Source organism: Mastigoproctus giganteus, unplaced genomic scaffold (assembly GCF_048544385.1).
Source record: "Mastigoproctus giganteus isolate SK-2022 unplaced genomic scaffold, ASM4854438v1 scaffold_16, whole genome shotgun sequence".
Classification (NCBI taxonomy): domain Eukaryota; kingdom Metazoa; phylum Arthropoda; class Arachnida; order Uropygi; family Thelyphonidae; genus Mastigoproctus; species Mastigoproctus giganteus.
The window spans coordinates 2991240-3011305 of record NW_028328293.1 but is presented as its reverse complement, the minus strand read 5'-3'; the positions used below and the strand labels follow the sequence as shown (position 1 = coordinate 3011305).

The 20066-nt window shown below is 39.8% G+C and overlaps 1 protein-coding gene across 2 annotated transcripts in view; it reads left to right on the top strand.

Annotated features, from left to right (window-relative positions):
• LOC150074894 (vacuolar protein sorting-associated protein 11 homolog) overlaps positions 1-20066 on the top strand; it is a 612407-nt gene that overhangs the window by 310503 nt on the left and 281838 nt on the right. For both annotated transcript variants that reach the window (XM_090389417.1, XM_090389418.1), the window contains exon 20: positions 5917-6000. In XM_090389417.1, coding sequence (XP_090245543.1) covers positions 5917-6000 — 84 coding nt within the window. The remainder of the gene's footprint in view (positions 1-5916; positions 6001-20066) is intronic.

Sequence of the window (20066 nt, the reverse complement as noted above, 5' to 3'; positions counted from 1 at the left end):
CACATGCAGAACACATAACCCCCACCCAGCATCAGTCATGAAATTTTCTTCGAAATTTTCACATCCGCACAATTATCTTCCCTCAAATACGGATTCAATTTTGCTATCAACAATGATAACTATCCTATAAAAGACAGTATAGTAGAGCTCCAAACGAAACTAGAAAATCCCCCTGATAAGAATCTGTTAATACACATAAATTCAAATATTAGAACATGCCCTAATATGAAGAAACAACAGTTAATGAGCCTCCAAAAATTCCGGAAAGACAGCAACGTCATTATTCAGAAAGCAAATAAAGGTGATACAATAGTAATTCTGGACAAATCTACATACATCAAAAAAATTCAAGAGATTCTTTCCAATGAGGATACTTATAAAATAGATACCTATATAATCACTAGACTAAAAAATCAATCTGACAATCTTCTCAGACAACTTAGGGCTCAAAAAGAAATTGATTTACGTGCCTTACAAAATATAAGTATTCGGAATAACATTCTGCCATATATATTTGGGACAGTTAAACTACATAAAATAAATCACCCATAATTTCATACAAAAAATCTGCTTTTGCCAACTTATCAATATTTCTCGTAACAATAATATCACCATTAATGAGATTATCAGAATTCAGAATACACAACACTAACCAAGCATATGAAAAAATTAATACCATTAATATATCAGATGGAGACATATTAGCATCCTACTAATTAACCAGCCTTTTAGTTAGGGCAAAACATTTTCGGTTTAGGAATGAAATATACAAACAGATATACGGCTGCCCAATGGGTTTAGGCAATTCTGCCCCACTTTCTGAAATTCATCTTGCTACCATTGTAAACCAAATACTAAAACCTTCCCCCCTTCCCCAAGATTAAATTATTTATGCAACATGCAGATGATGTATTAATCATTTGAACTAAGACCACCATTGATGAACTCTTACAAAAGTTCAATTCCATCCATAACAGATGGAAATATACTTTAGAACTAGAAGAAGACAATAGCGTTAATTTTTTATATCTGACTATATATAAATCTGATAAACTCAGAACGTGAACATACAAGAAAAAGACACTTACAGGAAAATTTCTACATTTTCACTCCCACTGCCCCTCTAGTACAAAAAAATCAGTATTATATAACCAAATCTACAATGCGATAAAATACAACCATTCGCAGGAAGACTTGACAACAGAACTACTATACCTGACGAAAATCTTTATAGCTAGAAAATATCCCAAACAGCTAATTCAAGAAACCATATTAGCCGTATAAAAGAAAAAATTAATAATCCTTGCATCGATAACGTTAGTACCGATCACACACAAAATACCACAGTTATACTACCATACCATAACCAACTCACACCCCAGCTCTGTTAATACCTTCAGAGGTACAAACATCACATTAATTTTTTTCATCATATACTAAGTACTTAGTTATGTACTAAGTACTAAGTACATAACTAAGTACTTTTTTTTGGCAAATACAAAGAAATGTATAAATACAACATCCATGATATAAACAATATAATATACCTTATGAAATGCCAACCAGGATATCATGCATGCTACATAAGTAGTAGTAGTAGCCGACCGGGCTAGCTGGGTGGGTAAAGCGCCTTCCTGGCAACCCAAAGGTTGCGGGTTCGAATCCTGCCTCGGGCTTGGATCAAAGTACTGCAAAAACCTTAGGCGGTGCATTATGGCCACAGAAGCTGATGTGCCAATAACTACCAAAGAAGAAGAAAAAGAAGAAACATGAGTAGTACACAAAATTTAGAACATCCAAAAGAGCCAACATGAGAGCATACTATTATTACAATCGTTTCAAATCAGGAACTGAACTTAGTCAACATGTACACTCCTTTAATCATGATCCATTAATAGACAATGCAATTACACTAATTAAACTTAAATCGAATTATAAAATATTCCAATATGAGGCCCTTGCTATAGAATGGTTTTGCCAAAATGGATCATATGAAATTTTAAACACCAGATTACCTACGAACCTATCACCAATATGGCAGCTCAAACAAATCAAATTTCCACGTGTTTAATGCGATGCATCCTGGGTACTGTAATACTATAAATTATCACTCACAACTTATGTGGTGCATTATAGCCATAGAAGCTGATGCGCCAACAACTAACAAGGTCATCACAACTTATGTCATTCACCAACTGATGACGACGCATCAGTAACTTCACATCCAGCTCTTGGCTTTTCAACATGTGAGTTTCTTCTTTTATACAATTTTTATAAAATTACAACCATGAAAAAGGTGGTGCATTCCCTTTTCCTAGGGATATGTTTTTAAATTTTAAATTTAATCAATTAATGTAATGGAACTTTCACTTTTATTCCCTTTTTATCTTCCTTTCATGTAATTTTTAATTTTAACCAATATGGATCTCAGAGGTGAGTACTAAGATAATAAGCTTTGCTAAAAATTTAATAACTGAGAGGAAATCGGAAGAGAAATTTTTGAACTTAAACATAAAAAAGCCACCTCAGGTGGATGGGATCTATGCAAATTTATTAAGGGAGGCAGCAAAGGAGGTAAGCAAACCCTTAGCCATAATTATGAGAGCATCTTTAGATTCAGAGGATCATGTGTGCAAATTATTCCTGTGGACTGGAGATGTGCAAATGTACCTCCAGTTCACAGAAGTGTATCAAAGGGTGACATCATAATTATAGACTTGTTAGCTTAACTTTTGTCCTAGGGTAAATAATGGAGTGACTGGTTAAAGAAGTAATGCAGGACCATCTGGACATGAGGATAGTTATACTGCAGGCACAGCATGGGGTTGTTAAGGGGAGATATTGCCTGACCAATTTGATTGGAGACCTTGATTCAGTTACAAAGGAACTGAATGCAAAAAATAATATTGATAGTCCTGTAATCATACACTTGGATTTCAGGAAATCTTTTGATACTGCTGCACATAAAAGACAAATTAGACACATAAAAGTACAAATTGGAGCAGTGTGGAATTAAGGACAAGTTACTGCTATGGATAATGAGATAGTAGAATGGGAGAAGACAGAGTGATTATTAGTGAACACTGCTCTTCAGGTCTAATATTATTAACATAGTCCTTCAGGGTTTGGTGCTGTTGGCCCATTGTTGTTTTCTGTATTTATTAATATTGTTGAAGGTTTATCAGGCTTAATGTCTAAGTTTGCAGATACAAATTTTGGCAGGATGGTTAATGCCAGTAATGAAAGTATGCTGCTGCAACAAGATCTAGAAAAATTAGGCAGATTGGCTGAGAGAAGAAACAAGGGACAGCAATACTGTTGTTCTTATTATCAGCAGTGGTTCTTCATGCATTAAGAATCTGCAGATAAAAGAACCACTAGGTTGTAGTTCAGTTGTAGTATATGTCAGTTGTAGTTTTTTTAACATTGACAAATATTAGAGTAGTGGTAAATATAAAGGACCTGGGGTAATTGTGCAGTCTGATATGAAGTTCTCTGAGCAGTGAAGGTAGACTGCCAGGAGAGAGCTCATGGGGTATGGTCAATGATATACAGGAATTTTGGTAGCAGGGATAAGGAGGTGATTATCCCATTGTATATTGCAATGGTCAGGCCTCATTTTAGGTAGGATTTGGAGTTGCTGGAGCGAGTACAGTGTGAAGGGCAATGAGATTGATGAAGGGCACAAAAGGGTACTCTTACATAGAAAGGATTCAGTTCTGCAAATTACAGTGTCTGGAGACTGGGCATCTGTGAGGAGATCTGATTGAAGTTTTTAATGCCTGAATGGATTGCGCAAGCTTGGTGCTGACGGGATTCTTACTCTTGCTCAGACTGTGCACATAAGAGTGCATAAATTCAAATTGAGGAATCATGGTCACAGAATGCAAAAGTTTCCCTTCAGCCAACTGGTGATTGATTGCTGGATCAAGCTACTGTCTGTTATTGTGGAAGTGGATTGTTAGAATAAATTGAAGGAAGAGCTAGACAAACTGTTGGAGGGAATGGATAGGCAAAATGGGATTTTTTTTTTCTTTTTTTTCTGATGCTGTATAAGCTTGCTTTCTTGATTCAATTCCCATTGTTAATATTTAATATTAATTAGATAGTTGACATGACATCCTAACATTTTGAAAGATGTTTTGCTTCCTTACGAAACTGATTACAGCCACTCCCTGACTTACATAATACTTGACTTATGAAAATTTGACTTTATGTAAGTTTTTGCTGGCTGGTGCAAAACTTCAAAAAAATTGTGGAAATGTATTTTGCATCCCATAGGAATAAATGGAGGTATTGTGAAAATATCGTAATGTGAACCCAACAACACATTGGTTTTTTTTGGTAATTTATTCCAAGGCTCGGAAGTTGATTTTTTGCTATATAACTAAGCTATATATCTCTCTAAAAGGTCATTTTTATAATGGAAATTGTGCTACACTTTCATCATTATCATATGTTCCATTATAAGAATCAATTTTTAATGCCTTTGTGATATTTTTCTAAAACACATTTCTGGAGGTTACTACCATAAAACAATAAAAACAATTTGCACTTTTCGGTTTATTGGGCTTTTCTGTTAGTGCATATAATTATAAATGGGTAGTAAACTCAATCTTATTGCATTTGCAATAATCCCTATAACTGGAATTGTGTGGATTTTTATATTATTGTGGTGAAATGTGTTCCCCCTTCACTGAAATCTTCAATCATATAAAAAACATAAATAAATTTTCAGAATCTTCTCTTCATTCCTATTTACTTATTACAGTGATGAAGGGAAAGCAATGAACGGAAAGTGCAAGTACTGGCAGTGCTAGGAAATGAAACTAAACAAAGTTTATTTAGAAATGAAGGTGATTAATTAAGAAGTACGAAGCAGGACAAAGTTTGTCATCTATTGCACGGAATTATGTCTCACTGCTTCAACAGTGAATAGTATTTTAAGGGACAGTGCGCATATAAAAGAACTTGTTAAAGGATCAAAGTATTTCACACCAGAGCCAGTCCACCCCGACAGTGATCACAAAACAGCACTCAAATGCTATATTGAAGATGGAAAAGCTATTAATAACATGAATGGAAAATCAGATTCGGAAGCAAGTGCCCCGGAATCTAATGGCCATTCAAGCAAGAAGTATTTATGAAGATAATGATAAGTATGGCAAACCCCAAGCCAAGTTCATGGCAAGCAACGGGTGATTTAAAACGTTCAAGCATCACGCTGGTTTCCAAAACATTAAAGTATGCCGTGAAGTCACCAGTGCCGATTCTGCAGATGCAGAGAAATTTCGTGATGTGTTGGAAAAAACCCCTTCTAAATCTGTACAGCCCTCAACTTCCATAGCGGCGTGCTTATCAGCTGGAGGGTTAATTCTGGCAACGATGCTCAAAAGGTAAAACTTACCGATGTTATGCCTGTCACCTCTCTCTTTTTGTAATTTTATAATTTTTGTAATTTTGTACACTTGTAATTTTTCCTGCACATGAGATAAAAAAAATTAATAATTCTATTTAGATGTTCATCGAACATTTCTTTTTTGCTTCTATCAAATTCAGCGTGCATAGTTGTAAGTGTGGAATTTCCCCAAATGCTTATTTAGGGAAATTCCGACTTACATCACGTTCTGCAGAATGCAACCATTACGTTAATCGGGGAGTGGCTGTACTAACAAAACCAATGAAATTTATGTTATTAATAATTTAGAGCAAATCCCTACCCTCCAATGTGCATGTGTGTTAACATTGTTATTGGTGCATTGCATGTTTGTTAGTCATACGTAGAATTAGTAAATTTATATGACCACAAGTTTTTAATATAATGGAATTTTCTATACTGTTAATTTACATCAAGTTTGCTTAATTTGAATCCATTTTTATCAAACAGCATAATATAATTATTTTAAAATACTGTAGGTTCGTCCAAAATCTTCAAGCCTTTTGTACAATACATTATTAGAATTGTACTTGCAAGCCTACAATCATAAACAGAATGAGCAGGTGTGTATCTGTTGTGTATGTCTTCTTATTTGTATTACTTTATTGTTTGTGTATCAGTCATAAAATCTTATATCTTGCTTACTGCCCATTTCCAGGCGCCTCCATAGCCAGGTGGGTAGGAGCAGCAGTGCATAGCACACGCTTCTTGATTAGACCGGGGTTCGAGCCTGTGACCACTAAATACGGAGGATGCAGAACGGTCAGGGAATGACCACCGCATATTCCTGGAGCAATATGGTCTTAGTTGCTAATGCTCCTAAAACCAAATAACAACAACTGCCCATTTCCCATCATACTTTATTTTACGAAATGAATTTTCAAGTAAATCTTTTGTTTCTGTAGGGGCTCTGAAATATAGTACTGGCTCCCGCTAAACAATGTTAAACTGTAAACCAAAGAGCTTTTTTCCAGAGAATTGCATGTTAAAATGTATAGTTTATCTTTTATTGGGAAAAAAGAAAATAATGTAAGCTCTAAAAAATAAACACTTTCTTTAAATTTCACAAATTAACTGTCCTCTGTGTCAAGACTACGAATAGTGCAGTAAAAGAATTATTAGCTCTTAGAAATGGATAACTTTTCTTCAAAAAATTTTTCCATTTTTTTTACTTAATTACCTTAATTTTTTTTTGTCTATAAATAATTTTAATAGCTCTAGTTGTGTTTTTCAGCCTATTTTGAAATTTAACTAGGATTTATTAAGCTGCATCTTACTATCCATAGAACCTTTGTGAATTTGGCACTCAGATTGCATCTCGGAACTGTTGACTTTTAGTGCAATGCATGATAGTGGTAATATCAGTGTTTTTAATTTGTGGTAAATATATAGCTTAAAGGTTCCAATCATGTAGTTTGATATTTCTTTTGTTTTTAGTTAAGACATTAGAAAGGCAGTAGCATTATTTAGAGCAGCGTTTCTCAAACTGTGTTCAGCAGTTTGAAAAAAGGAACTTTAAAACAAGAAGCAAGTACTTCTAGTAATGCAACTGTGGTCGATGAAAACAAACACAATATTGTCACACTTCAAAATGAGGATGAACAATCACAGCCTTTTGTTTCCCAAAAAATCCGAAGTGAAAAAACTGGAAACAACTAATAAAAGACAAAAACAAAAGTATAATGGCAGTTATTTGAAATTCGGCTTTACATGTGTTGGAAATAAAGATGCTCCTGATGCACAGTATGTAATAAAATATTACAAACAGTTCTTTGGCTCCCGCTAAACTTGTGTTTCGTAGGTGTTCAGTAAATTTGGGAAATGCTGATTTAGAGACATAATAGTATGTTGTTATACTCTTATCTCTTAGTTTGTGCAGTAATTGTAAATTAATTTTAAACTAGAATCATAACTAACAAGTGTGGCAAAGAAAAAAAAGCTCAAAGTAGCAGAAATGCTCTAGCTCAGGAGAGAACGATTGATGGCATTTCTCTTGTGAATTATATCTACATTGGTTGTACTAACTGTGGCCTTTCCTTTGCTCAGTTATCTCATGTGATGTGATATTGCCAAGGGAGTAATCTTTGTGTGCTTTTAACATAGTGTGTGTGTGTCAATGAACATTTTAAGCACCAAGACAGTATTCTTATGTGCTTATTATTATTATTATTATTATTATCAGCTATATGGTGCAAGGAAGCCTGAGGCTTATGCTGTACCAGCCAAAAAAAATTCTGAATTACCCTGAGAGAGAGAGAGAGACAGAGAGAGAGAGTGAGCATGCAAGAGCCAGAAGTAGAAGGGAATCACCGAGAAAGAGAAGAATGGTGATATCCAGCTCAGGACCCTGGGCGTGCCAAGTGCATACTCACCAGATGTGAGCCCCTGGGGTTATATGAGAGCTTGAGCAACAGGGTTGATGTCCTAGAAAAAATTAAAAGGAGGGAGAGCTTTAAACACAACACTGCAACACAGGACAAAATGAGATTTTCCACAGCAGAGTGCACTGATCCTACAGAAGAGAGATGTTGTTATCAAATTAATAATAGTAGTAGGGTATGATTCACTACTTATGATGCCGGACCACCAATGTCATGGACCCATGTTTGAATCCTACCGTGAAAATAGGGTGCCTCCGTAGGCAGGTGGGCAGGAGCAGCAGTGCGTAGCACATGTTTCTTGATTAGACTGGGGTTCAAGCCCGTGGCCACCAAATACGGAGGATGTGGAAAGGTCAGGGAATGACCACCACATATCCCTGGAGCAATATGGCCTTAGTTGCTAATGCTCCTAAAAACCAAAACAACAACAACTGCAAAAAAAAAAAAAAAAAAAAGAAAATCTTGCAAGAGAAGAAAAAACTGCGAAAGTCACTTCATTGGACTTATGGGGTCAAAGTGGTGGCTGAGGAAGAGAGTGGCACCATCTGGCGTCACTTTTATAACTGCCACCCACCACTGGATGGCAAGACTAAATAGATCCACCTCCATGGCTGGATGAAGGTGAGTTGTAGAAATATTGAATATACTGCATGCAGTGTGGCACAGGATAAAGTAAGTTGTGTTCCTTAGGCAGAGGGGTAAGTTCAAAAAGTTGATGACAGTCTTCTGCAGATGACAGCAGAGCGAGTGGTGCTGTCTCCCGTATGACTACCACAACTGAAGGGCAAGACTATCCAGCCCAACCAATTGGAAGTTCTTCCTGTGCAATTATTGCTAGTGACCACCCAGGAGGAAGAAGAAGCCAATGCATGAAGTGAAGCATCGAAGTGAATACATTCATCATGTGAGTATACTACAAAGTAACGGAGCTAGAGACAGACATGACAACGTACAGGATGAAACTGCACACGAAGGGATTGGAACAATTCCCGACTGTTCAAGTCACCAAACAGCGAACAGCAGACTAGAAATGGACCATCGTCAAGAAGAACCTAATTGCTCCTGCAATCTTGGAAAAAATCAAGCAGGATGTGAGCGACCAACTACAAACAACAATGAATATGAATGCATAGGAAACAGAACTGGAGGAAGAACAGCAAGTTTAAGAACTACAACCCAGAGCAGCTGAAGTCGAAACAGACAAGATCACAATATCCAGAATAGAAAAAGAGTGGAAGAAAGCCATAGCAGAATTCAAGGGAATGGACCCCACGACGACCCACCCCATATGGAAGCAGAGACCCGACAGGTTCCTATGGCAAGTCACAGGCCACCTCAATAAGCGAATAAAACCAGATTGTCTCAACAACAAAGTAACACTAGACACCATCCACACAACCATTTACTGTGCCACTATAGCAGCCACCAGGATTAACAGAAAGTAAACCAGAGACCAACATAACACAAAATGCAAAGACAAGGAACCACCAGCCTGGGAAAGAAGGCTACATCAGAAGATAGAAGAAGAGATAAGAGTGAAGATAGGCCAACTGATCCCAACAATTTACAATACCAGTGGAGTTACCTCCTTGATTTACTCAAGGAGGTAACTACCATCAGGGGTAAAGGGAAGGGTTATTGTTTTCGTAAAGGCGACTATCATGGTCTGAGACAGTATTTAAATTCTATACAGTGGGACCAACTGATGATGTTACCAACAGAACTCAAAATGGGAAGCATTCAAGGAACTCATCTTGGAGGCTACCAGGCTTTACATACCAACTAAGAAATATTGTTCAAGGTTTAGGCCTAAATGGTTGTCAGATGAACTAATGAGACATGTGGCAGAGAAGAAAAATGCATGGGATACATAAATTAATGGGTGACATGGAAGCCTATGATAGATATAAGTTGGTCTGTAACCAAGTCACAAAGGAGATTAGGCAGGCAAAGGCAGACTACGAAAAATCCTTGGCAAAGGATGCAAAGAAAAACAGAAAAGAGTTCTTTACCTATTTAAACTCAAGAAGGAAGGGGATGAATCAGATTGGTCCACTGGATATTGATGGTTCAACAGTTGAGGATCCTGCTCAGGTGGCTAACAATCTAAACGAGTATTTTGCATCTACATTCACGCATGAGGAGTTATTCAGGAAGGAGAATAATGTAGGTAAAGTAAACATTGGCAGTGAGCTGGATGATTTTGTAATAACTGAGAGGAAAGTGAAGGAGAGATTGTTGAGGATAAACATAAAAAAGGCACCTGGGGTGGATGGGATCTATCCAGTTATATTAAAGGAGGCAGCAAAGGAAGTAAGCAAACCCCTAGCCATAATTATGAGAGCTTCTTTGGACTCAGGGGAGGTACCCATAGACTGGAGATGTGCAAATGTAACCCCAATTCACAAAGGAGGATCAAAGGCTGACACAAGTAATTATAGACCTGTTAGTTTAACTTCTGTTCCAGGTAAATTAATGGAGGCACTGGTTAAAGAAGCACTGCAGGATCATCTAGACAAGAATTCAGTTATAGCTCAGACGCAGCATGGTTTTGTTAAGGGCAGGTCTTGCCTGACCAATTTGATTGGATACTATGATGTAGTCACAAAAGAACTGGATGCAGGGAATAACTTTGATATTATATATTTGGATCTTAGAAAGGCTTTTGATACTGTTGCACATGGAAGACTGCTGCACAAATTGGAGCAGTGTGGCATTGGAGGCAAATTGCTGCTATGGATAAAGGGATGGTTGAGTGGCAGAAGACAGAGAGTGGTAATCAATGGACACTGCTCAACGTGGACTAATGTTATTAGTGGAGTTCCTCAGGGTTCAGTGTTGGGTCCGTTGTTGTTTTCGGTGTTTATGAATGATATTGATGATGGGATATCAAGTTTAATGTCCAAGTTTGCAGATGATACAAAGGTCGGCAGGGTTGTTAAGGACACTACTGACGCTATGCTGCTGCAACAGGATCTGGATAGGTTGAACAGATGGGCTGAGAGGTGGCAAATGAAGTTTAACATTGACAAATGTAAAGTACTACATATGGGAAACAGTAACCCCAGAGCAACATATCAACTCTGCGGTACTACACTGACAGTGGTGGAGAATGAAAAGGACCTGGGGGTAATTGTGCAGGCATATATGAAGTTCTCTGAGCAGTGCAGGCGAGCTGCAAGAGTAGCTCATGGTGTCTTGTCAATGATATACAGGAATTTTTCTAGCAGGGATAAGGAGGTGATTATTCCCTTGTATAAGGCAATGGTTAGGCCACATCTTGAGTACTGTATACAGGTCTGGAGGCCTCATTTCAAGAAGGATGTAGAGCTGCTGGAACGGGTACAGAGAAGGGCAACAAGATTAGTGAATGGAACAAAGGGTTGCTCTTACGAAGAAAGGCTTAAGTTTTGCAAATTACAGAGTCTGGAGACTAGGCACCGGCGAGGTGATCTGATAGAGGTGTATAAGGCTTTGAATGGTTTGAGCATGCTCAATGCCAATGGGATTCATCTTGCTCAAAATAATCACCTCGGAGGGCATAAATTCAAATTGAGGAAGGACGGATGTCGGAAAGATGTGCGGAAATTTGCCTTTGGCCAGCGGGTGGTTGGTTGGTGGAACCGACTTCCGTCACTTGTTGTTGAAGTTGATAGCCTAAACAAATTTAAGGCTCAACTGGACAGGTATTTGGAACGAACGGGGGGGTGAAATGGGAGTGGTGTGTTTTTTTTTTTTTTTTGGCTGATGCTGAATAAGCTTGCTTTCTTGCATCATATGCCTCTACTAATGCTAATGCTAATGCTAAAAGACTATCCAGCCCAACCAATTGGAAGTTCTTCCTGTGCAATTATTGCTAGTGACCACCCAGGAGGAAGAAGAAGCCAATGCATGAAGTGAAGCATCGAAGTGAATACATTCATCATGTGAGTATACTACAAAGTAACGGAGCTAGAGACAGACATGACAACGTACAGGATGAAACTGCACACGAAGGGATTGGAACAATTCTCGACTGTTCAAGTCACCAAACAGCGAACAGCAGACTAGAAATGGACCATCGTCAAGAAGAACCTAATTGCTCCTGCAATCTTGGAAAAAATCAAGCAGGATGTGAGCGACCAACTACAAACAACAATGAATATGAATGCATTGGAAACAGAACTGGAGGAAGAACAGCAAGTTTAAGAACTACAACCCAGAGCAGCTGAAGTCGAAACAGACAAGATCACAATATCCAGAATAGAAAAAGAGTGGAAGAAAGCCATAGCAGAATTCAAGGGAATGGACCCCACGACGACCCACCCCATATGGAAGCAGAGACCCGACAGGTTCCTATGGCAAGTCACAGGCCACCTCAATAAGCGAATAAAACCAGATTGTCTCAACAACAAAGTAACACTAGACACCATCCACACAACCATTTACTGTGTCACTATAGCAGCCACCAGGATTAACAGAAAGTAAACCAGAGACCAACATAACACAAAATGCAAAGACAAGGAACCACCAGCCTGGGAAAGAAGGCTACATCAGAAGATAGAAGAAGAGATAAGAGTGAAGATAGGCCAACTGATTCCAACAATTTACAATACCAATGGGGGTAACAGAAGTAACAAGCTGATCAGAAAAGTGAAGGCCATCATCATGAAAGACAACATCCTCAGCAAATATGAGACCTATAATCAGAGGATTGAAGAATACCGTGACACCTTTGAGCAGAAACTTCTAGCACTCATCAAGAGACTTCATTACAGGGAGAGTGCCCAGAGGAAAACAGGCAACAGGACATTTGATGAAAATCAAAGAGTCTTCTATGGGAAAATCGGACAAGAGGATAAGGAAAGCAACGGACCAGCAGAGGAGTTCTGGTATCCTGTGGAGCAGTGAAGTTAGCTGTAACATCTGTGTGCCCTGGATAGATCTAGAAAAGAAGAAAACCAAGGATGTACAAGAGATGACAGAATGGGAGATTCATGAGGAAGATGTACAACAGTCAATTTGGACGCCCACAACTGGTGGACCCCAAGAACAGATAACATCCACAACTACTGGTACAAGAAGTTCAGCTGCACGCATATGCACACACACACAGGCGTATAGTTGAGCAGTTCACCCAGATAATAATACACCCTGACACAATTCCAGAATCTCTGACTCAAGGAATCGCTTATCTGAAGGCTAACAATAAAGACACCACAACCCCAGCAAAGTACAGACCAATCACCTGTCTCCCAGAAATGTACAAGATCCTAACCAGCTGCATAACTAAGAAGATATCAGATCACTTGGAGAGCCAGAACATCATGGCCAAGCAGCAGAAGGGATGTAAGCAGATAGAAGGGGATGCAAGAAGCAATTGACCATTGATACTACAGTTATGGTGCAAGCTACAACAAGCGCCACAACCCCGCACATGGCCTACATCATCAACTACTGCAAGGCCTTTGACTCCATGCCCATAGTTGGCTGGATAAGAGAGACTGAAGATCTAGAAAAGTCAAGCCAACCAACCCTTACACACTTTCTAGAAGCATTCATGGCAAAATGAAGAATCACCAAGGCCGAGAACATCACGACCAGACCGATACCCACCAGAAGAGGATCCTCCGCAGAAATGCCCTGAGCCCAATATGGTTCCGTCTAGCACTCAACCCACTGTCCACCATGCTCAACAGCAAGTTATTCTTCCTTCCTAAAAGGATGGAAGAATAATGTGTACTCCCTCTCTCTGCTGATGTACATGGATGACTTCAAACTTTATTCCACAACTGAGAATGTACTCCAACAGCTACTCCGGATCACTGAAGAGTTCAGCACTGACATCCGGGTGCAATTTGGCCTAGACAAATGCATGATGCATGGATTGCATAAAGGGCATCCAGTCATTCAAAACTACCAGCTGAAAACTGGTAAAGAGATTGAAGACATGACATGGGGAAGCGACCTACAAATATCTGTGGATCAGGCCCGCCTGACTGAGAAATACCATCAGAGACTGAGAAGCCTGCTAAAATCAAAGCTGAGTGGCAGGAATGGGTTTTTACAGCTATAAACACTTACACAGTCCAGTACTAATGTACTCCTTCAGGATCATATATTGGACTAACACAGAGCTGGAGAATATTATGAGATTGACCGGGATAATGATTACCAACAGCTGCCAACACCACCCAAAGTTGGCCATAGTGTAGTGTTATTTGTAATGCTGTGTGTGTGGGGGGGGGGGGTGTTTCTCCCAACTCCTCATCAGGCAATGTGATGAATACAAAACTCTGTAAAGGGCAGATTTATGTAGATTAATGAGTGTTTGTGTAGTATTAGTGTGGGGTTTTATTGTTCATCCAACCTCTTAGCCTAAGGACCTGTGTTTTCACACAAAAACCTCTAGTTTACCATCCACTACCATAAGGAGGTGAGCCAGGTAGTAGGGAGTATGAAGCACTGGTGCGGTGAACCTTGTGGTATCCAAGGCTACAGACAGGGAGAGCCCAGTAAAAAAAAAATATATATTGTTAGTAATGGGGGATTAAAGTGGTAGAGTGAAGGGGGGCAGTATTGAAGGCACCCACCTGGTTGAAGGGGGAGGGACAGAAGTCTCAAAGTTGGTTGTCGAGAGACTGACCATACCCCTCAAAGAAGGAGAGATGGGATTGACTAATCTCGTTGAACAAGAGAAGAAGGCAATTAAGAACCTGCACAATTACTTCCAGGAAAACACAGTACCAATCTGCCAAGCCATAAGAAAGATAGACAAACGGCACACAATACTCAACCTCAACAAGGAGAACACACTGACACAGACATAGAATGTTGGGCGAAAAAGACACTACAATGACCTCCATCTAAACTATGTAGATAATGTGGATTCCAATGGTTGGATCATGGATGGACGGCTCTTCTCTGAGACCAAAGCATTCATGCTCGCCATCCAAGACCATGTAATCAACACTAGGAACTACAGGAAATACATCGCTAAGAACCCCAGAATGATAGATGACACATGTTAATTGTGCCACGTGGCTCCATAAACAATCCAGCACATCACCGCATGATGCTGGGTGATTACCCAGATGGAATACACTCACAAGGTGGCTAGGATAATACACAACCAGGTAGCTAGGATAATGCATCAGAAACTAGTGCAAAAAATACCAGCTGATCAAAGAAAGTTTATCGTATTACAAGTACAAGCCCCAGGCTGTACTAGAGACCTCTACCTACAGACTATATTGGAACTTGTCATAATAGCAAAGAAGACAATGCCGCACAATGGACCAGACATGACCCTCATCGACAAGAAGAAAATGGTTGCCTGTACCCGATTGATATAGCAGTGCCCAGTGTCAGCACCTTCCAGAAAACATATGAGGAAAAGATCAGGAAGTACTCAGACTTTAAGAGAGAAGTCAAAAGATATGTGGCATATGGAACAAGTAATGACCATCATGATCATCGTGCGAACCAACCATGGCCCCAAAGAGCCTCCATAAGAACCTAACAACAGCAGGCCTCCCAGGATACACTTACGTGGAACTCCAGAATACCGCAATCATTAACACCTGTAGGATAGTAAGAGGTTTTCTCAGCCAACAGTCGCAATAATAGTAACTGGACACAACCAACCACCCCATGCACTTGGTACTAGTACCCATCACAGGGCAGAAAAAATTGCGTAAAGGAGAAAGGTTTTTTCTTTTTTCCCATAATAATAATTCAACTGATTTTAATTAGTATTATTATTAATAATAATATTGTCAGGGAAGTGGGAAATATATTTTATCAAAAGTTTAGGTCAAATAGGGCAGGATATATATGTATGTGTAGGGCAAAAGTTGATGTAGAGTATCTATCATGTTTTAAGGGCACAAAGCATGATCCTGATGCACATGTTTGTACTAATGATAGTAAGTGTAGTAGATCTAAAGATTTACTTAACAATTACAGTGCAATTTCAGAAAAAAATCGTGAGTTAGAATGAAATGGTTGGAGTGAGAATTCTCGGGTAGAATCAGGTAGAATTATTCTCAGTATGTCTGTGCTTGTTAACAGGGGAGACTATTTTTACACAGATGAGATATATTTAAATGGGTGAGTGGGGAAGAATATTTGCTGGTACTATTGAGGCAGTGTTAGGCGGGTCAGAAAACTGTAAACTCTGAAGAAGAGAAACGCTGACTAATAGATTAACAGCAGCTGAAGGCAGAATGTAACGTTACTATAAGAGCAATTGTGTAGCCAGAATGTAATGTTACTGGGAGTAATTGTGTAGCCAGATATGAAGTTCTCTGAGCCTGCGAGGATAGCTCGTGCGGTTTTGTCAATGACATAGAGAAACTTTGCTAGCAGAGATAAGGAGGTGATTGTCCCCTTGTATAAGGCCATGGTTAGGCCACATCTTAAGTAATATATACAGATCTGGAGGCCTCACTTTATTATTGTTATTGTTGCTCTTATATTATTTCTTCCTGATTGGGGGATTGGAATATAAACTAGTCAGTAATCTAGTCACAAAGGAAGTTAGGCAGGCGAAGGCAGATTACGAGAAATCTTTGGCAAAGGAGGCAAAGAAAAACAGCAAAGAGTTCTTTACTTATGTAAACTCTAGTAGGAGGAAGGGGATGAATCAGATTGAACCACTTAACATAGATGGGTTGATTATTGATGATCATACTCAGGTAGCTGATAAACTGAATGAGTATTTTGTATCTACCTTCACACATGAGGAGTTATTCAATGAGGGGAATGCCAGAAGTTTATCAAACTCTAACAGGGAGCTATGTGATTTTGTAATAACTCGGAGCACAGTGGAGGAGAAATTGTTGAAGTTTAACATACAAAATGTACCTGGGGTGGATGGGATTTATCCTTATATTAAAGGAGGCAGCAAAGGAAGCAAGCAAACCCTTAGCCATAATTATGTGAGCTTCCTTGGACTCAGGAGAGGTCCCCATGGACTGTAGGCTGTGCAAATGAGGTTAAAAGATGACACAAGTAACTATAGACCTGTTAGTTTAACTTGTGTTCCATGGAAAATAATGGAATCACTGGTTAAAGAAGCATTGCAGGATCATCTAAACAAGACTGCAGTAATAGTTAAGACACAGCATGGGTTTGTTAAAGGGAGGACTTGTCTGACCAATTTGATTGGATACTATGATGTGATCACAAAGGAACTGAATACCAAAAATAATTTTGATACTGTTGTACATGGAAGACTGCTGTACAAATTGGAGAAGTATGGCATTAAGGGTAAGTTGCTACAATGGATAAAGGGATGGTTGAGTGGGATACTAGGAGCCTTGAGTACTGCGTACAGGTCTGGAGGCCTCATTTTAGGAAGGATGTAGATTTTCTTCAGCGTGTACAGAGAAGGGCAACAAGATTGGTGAGGGGAATGAAGGGATCCTCTTACCAAGAGAGGCTTAAGTTCTGCAAATTGCAGTGGCTGGAGACTAGGCACCTGTGCAGTGATCTGACTGAGGTGTATAAGGCCTTGAATGGGTTGAGCACGCTGAATTCTGATGGGATCCTTCCACTTGTTCAGATTACAAACCTAAGGGGGCATAAATTCAAATTAAGAAAAGACAGGTGTAGAATAGATATGCGGAAATTTGCCTTTAGCCAGCGAGTGGTTAATTGCTGGAACAAACTTCCATCTGTCGTGGAAGTTGATAGGTTAAATAAATTTAAAGAGGAACTGAACAGGCATTTGGAGGAAATGGTGTGATTTTTTTTTTGCTGATGCTGCATAAGCTCATACATTTGCTTTCTTGCATCACGTGCCACTACTACTACTACGACAGAGAGTGGTAATCAATGGACGCTGCTCTTTGTGGAGAAATGTTATTAGTTGAGTTCCCGTGGGTTCGGTGTTGGGCCCATTGTTGTTTTGTATATTTATCAAGGTGAATAATGATGAAGGATATTGATGAAGTATATCAAGTTTAATGTCAAAGTTTGCAGATGATACAAAGGTTGGCAGGGTTATTAACGACAGTAAAGACAGTATGCTACCCCAACTGGATCTAGATAAGTTGGGAAAATGGGCTGAGAAATGGCAACTGAAATTTAACATTGACAAATGCAAAGTACTGCATATGGTAGAAGTAACCGAAGAGAAACGTACCAACTGTGTGGTACTACACTGAGGGAAGTGGAAAGTGAAAAAGACCTGAGGGTAATTGCGCAGTAAAATATGAAATTTGCTGAGCAGGGCAGGTCATGGAGTCTTGTCAATGATATATAGGAATTTTGCTAGCAGGGACTGGGAGGTGACTATCCCATTATACAAGGTACTGGTCAGGCCACACCTAGAGTACTGTGTACAGGTCTGGATGCCTCATTTTAGGAAGGATGTAGAGTTGCTGAATGAGTACAAAGAAGGGCAACAAGATTAGTGAGGGGAACAAAGGGGTGCTCTTATCAAGAAAGGCTTATGTTCTGCAAATTGCAGTGCCTGGAAAGTAGGCACCTGCGAGTTGATCTGATTGAGGTGTATAAGGCCTTGAATAGGTTGAGCAAGCTGATGCTGGTGGGATTCTTCCTCTTGCTCAGACTAAGAACTGAGGGGGTACAGTTTCAAATTGAGGAAAGATAGTTGTAGAATAGATGTATGGAAATTTGCCTTCAGCCAGCAGGTAGTTGATTGGTGGAACAGGCTTCCATCTTTTGTTATGGAAGCTAATAGCCTAAATAAATTTAAGGCTGAGCCTGACAGGCATTTCGAATGAATGGGGGGGGGGGAGGTGAAATGGGACGGGTTTTTTTTTTGGCTGATGCTTGCTTTCTTCCATCGTATGCCTCTATTAATGCTAATTGCACTCTGACTTGTACTGCTACCAAGTACATAGGATGGAGTAATGTCTGGTGTTAGTGTTGGTCGAGGAACTCTCCGACTATCCTACAGGTGTTCAGGATTGCGACTTTCTGGAGTTCCTTGTAGGCATTCTCTGGGAGACCTATTGCTGCTAGGGTGCTATGTAGGGTCTTTGGCACCATACCGGTAATTGACACGATTATCGGGATGGTCGTTACTTCTTGCATATGCCACATCTCCTTGACCTCATGTCTGAGGATCGTGTTCTTTCTAATTTTTTCCTCATGGATTTTCTGGTCATTGTTAGTGTGGGATACCGCTATGTCAATCAGGTAGGTAGACTTTTCCATCTTGTCCACAAGGGTTATGTCCGGTCTGTTGTGTAGGATGGTCTTATCCGTTATTGTGGCGCGGTCCCAGTACAGCTCGTGGGTTCAGGTCTCTAGTACTGCTGGGGTTTGTACTTGTAGTGTGGTACACTTTCTTTGGTCAACTGGTATTTCCATGCTAGCTTCTGATGTATTATCCTGGCTATGTAGCCTTGTCTATGAGAATACTGTCTGGGTGATCACCTTTCGTCTCCCTGTAATGTGTTTCTGAGACCAAGTGGCATTGTCAACATATCTAACATTCCAGGCTCCTTTGTGATGTTTTTTCTATAGATTCTGGTGTTGATTACCTGGTCATGGATGGACAGCATGAATCCTTCAGTCTCGGGGGAGTGTCCCACTTGTGTATTGTCTGCCATGGAGTGTCTTCTTAGCCCATCTCTCTAGCTGCATTTCTTGTGCCATCCGGGCGGGAGGGGGATCCTCACTTAGGTTGAGTGTGGTATGCCCCTTATCTAACTTCCTTATGGCCTGGTGGAGTGGTACTGTGTTGTTCTCGAAGTAATCCTTCAGGTTAACTATCGCTTTTTTCTGTTGCTCTATCAGGTCCCTTCCTCCCTCTTTCCGAGCTAATGTTAGTCTCTCCAGTGCTGACTTCGAGTGGTGTTGGTGGCTCTTGGTCATCATTGTCTTTGTCTTTTGCATGATATCCTCTAGCTCAGTGTTAATCCAATCTATGACCCCAAAGGAGTATGTTAGTACTAGAGCTGCATAGGTGTTTATGGCTTTAACTGTGTTCCTTCATTCAATTTTGCTTTCAGCAGGCTTCTGATTCTTTGATGATATTTTTTTGATCAGGCACTTCTTGATTTCCTTGCTCTAACTGCTGAGCCTACATCATCCTGGCGCCTCCGTAGCCAGGTGGGAAGGAGCAGCAGTGCGCAGCACACGCTTCTTGATTAGACCGGTGTTCGAGCCCGTCACCACCAAATACGAAGGATGCGGAAAGGTCAAGGAATGACCACCGCATATCCCGGAGCAATATGGCCTTAGTTGCTAATGCTCCTAAAAACCAAACAAACAATGCCTACATCATCCTT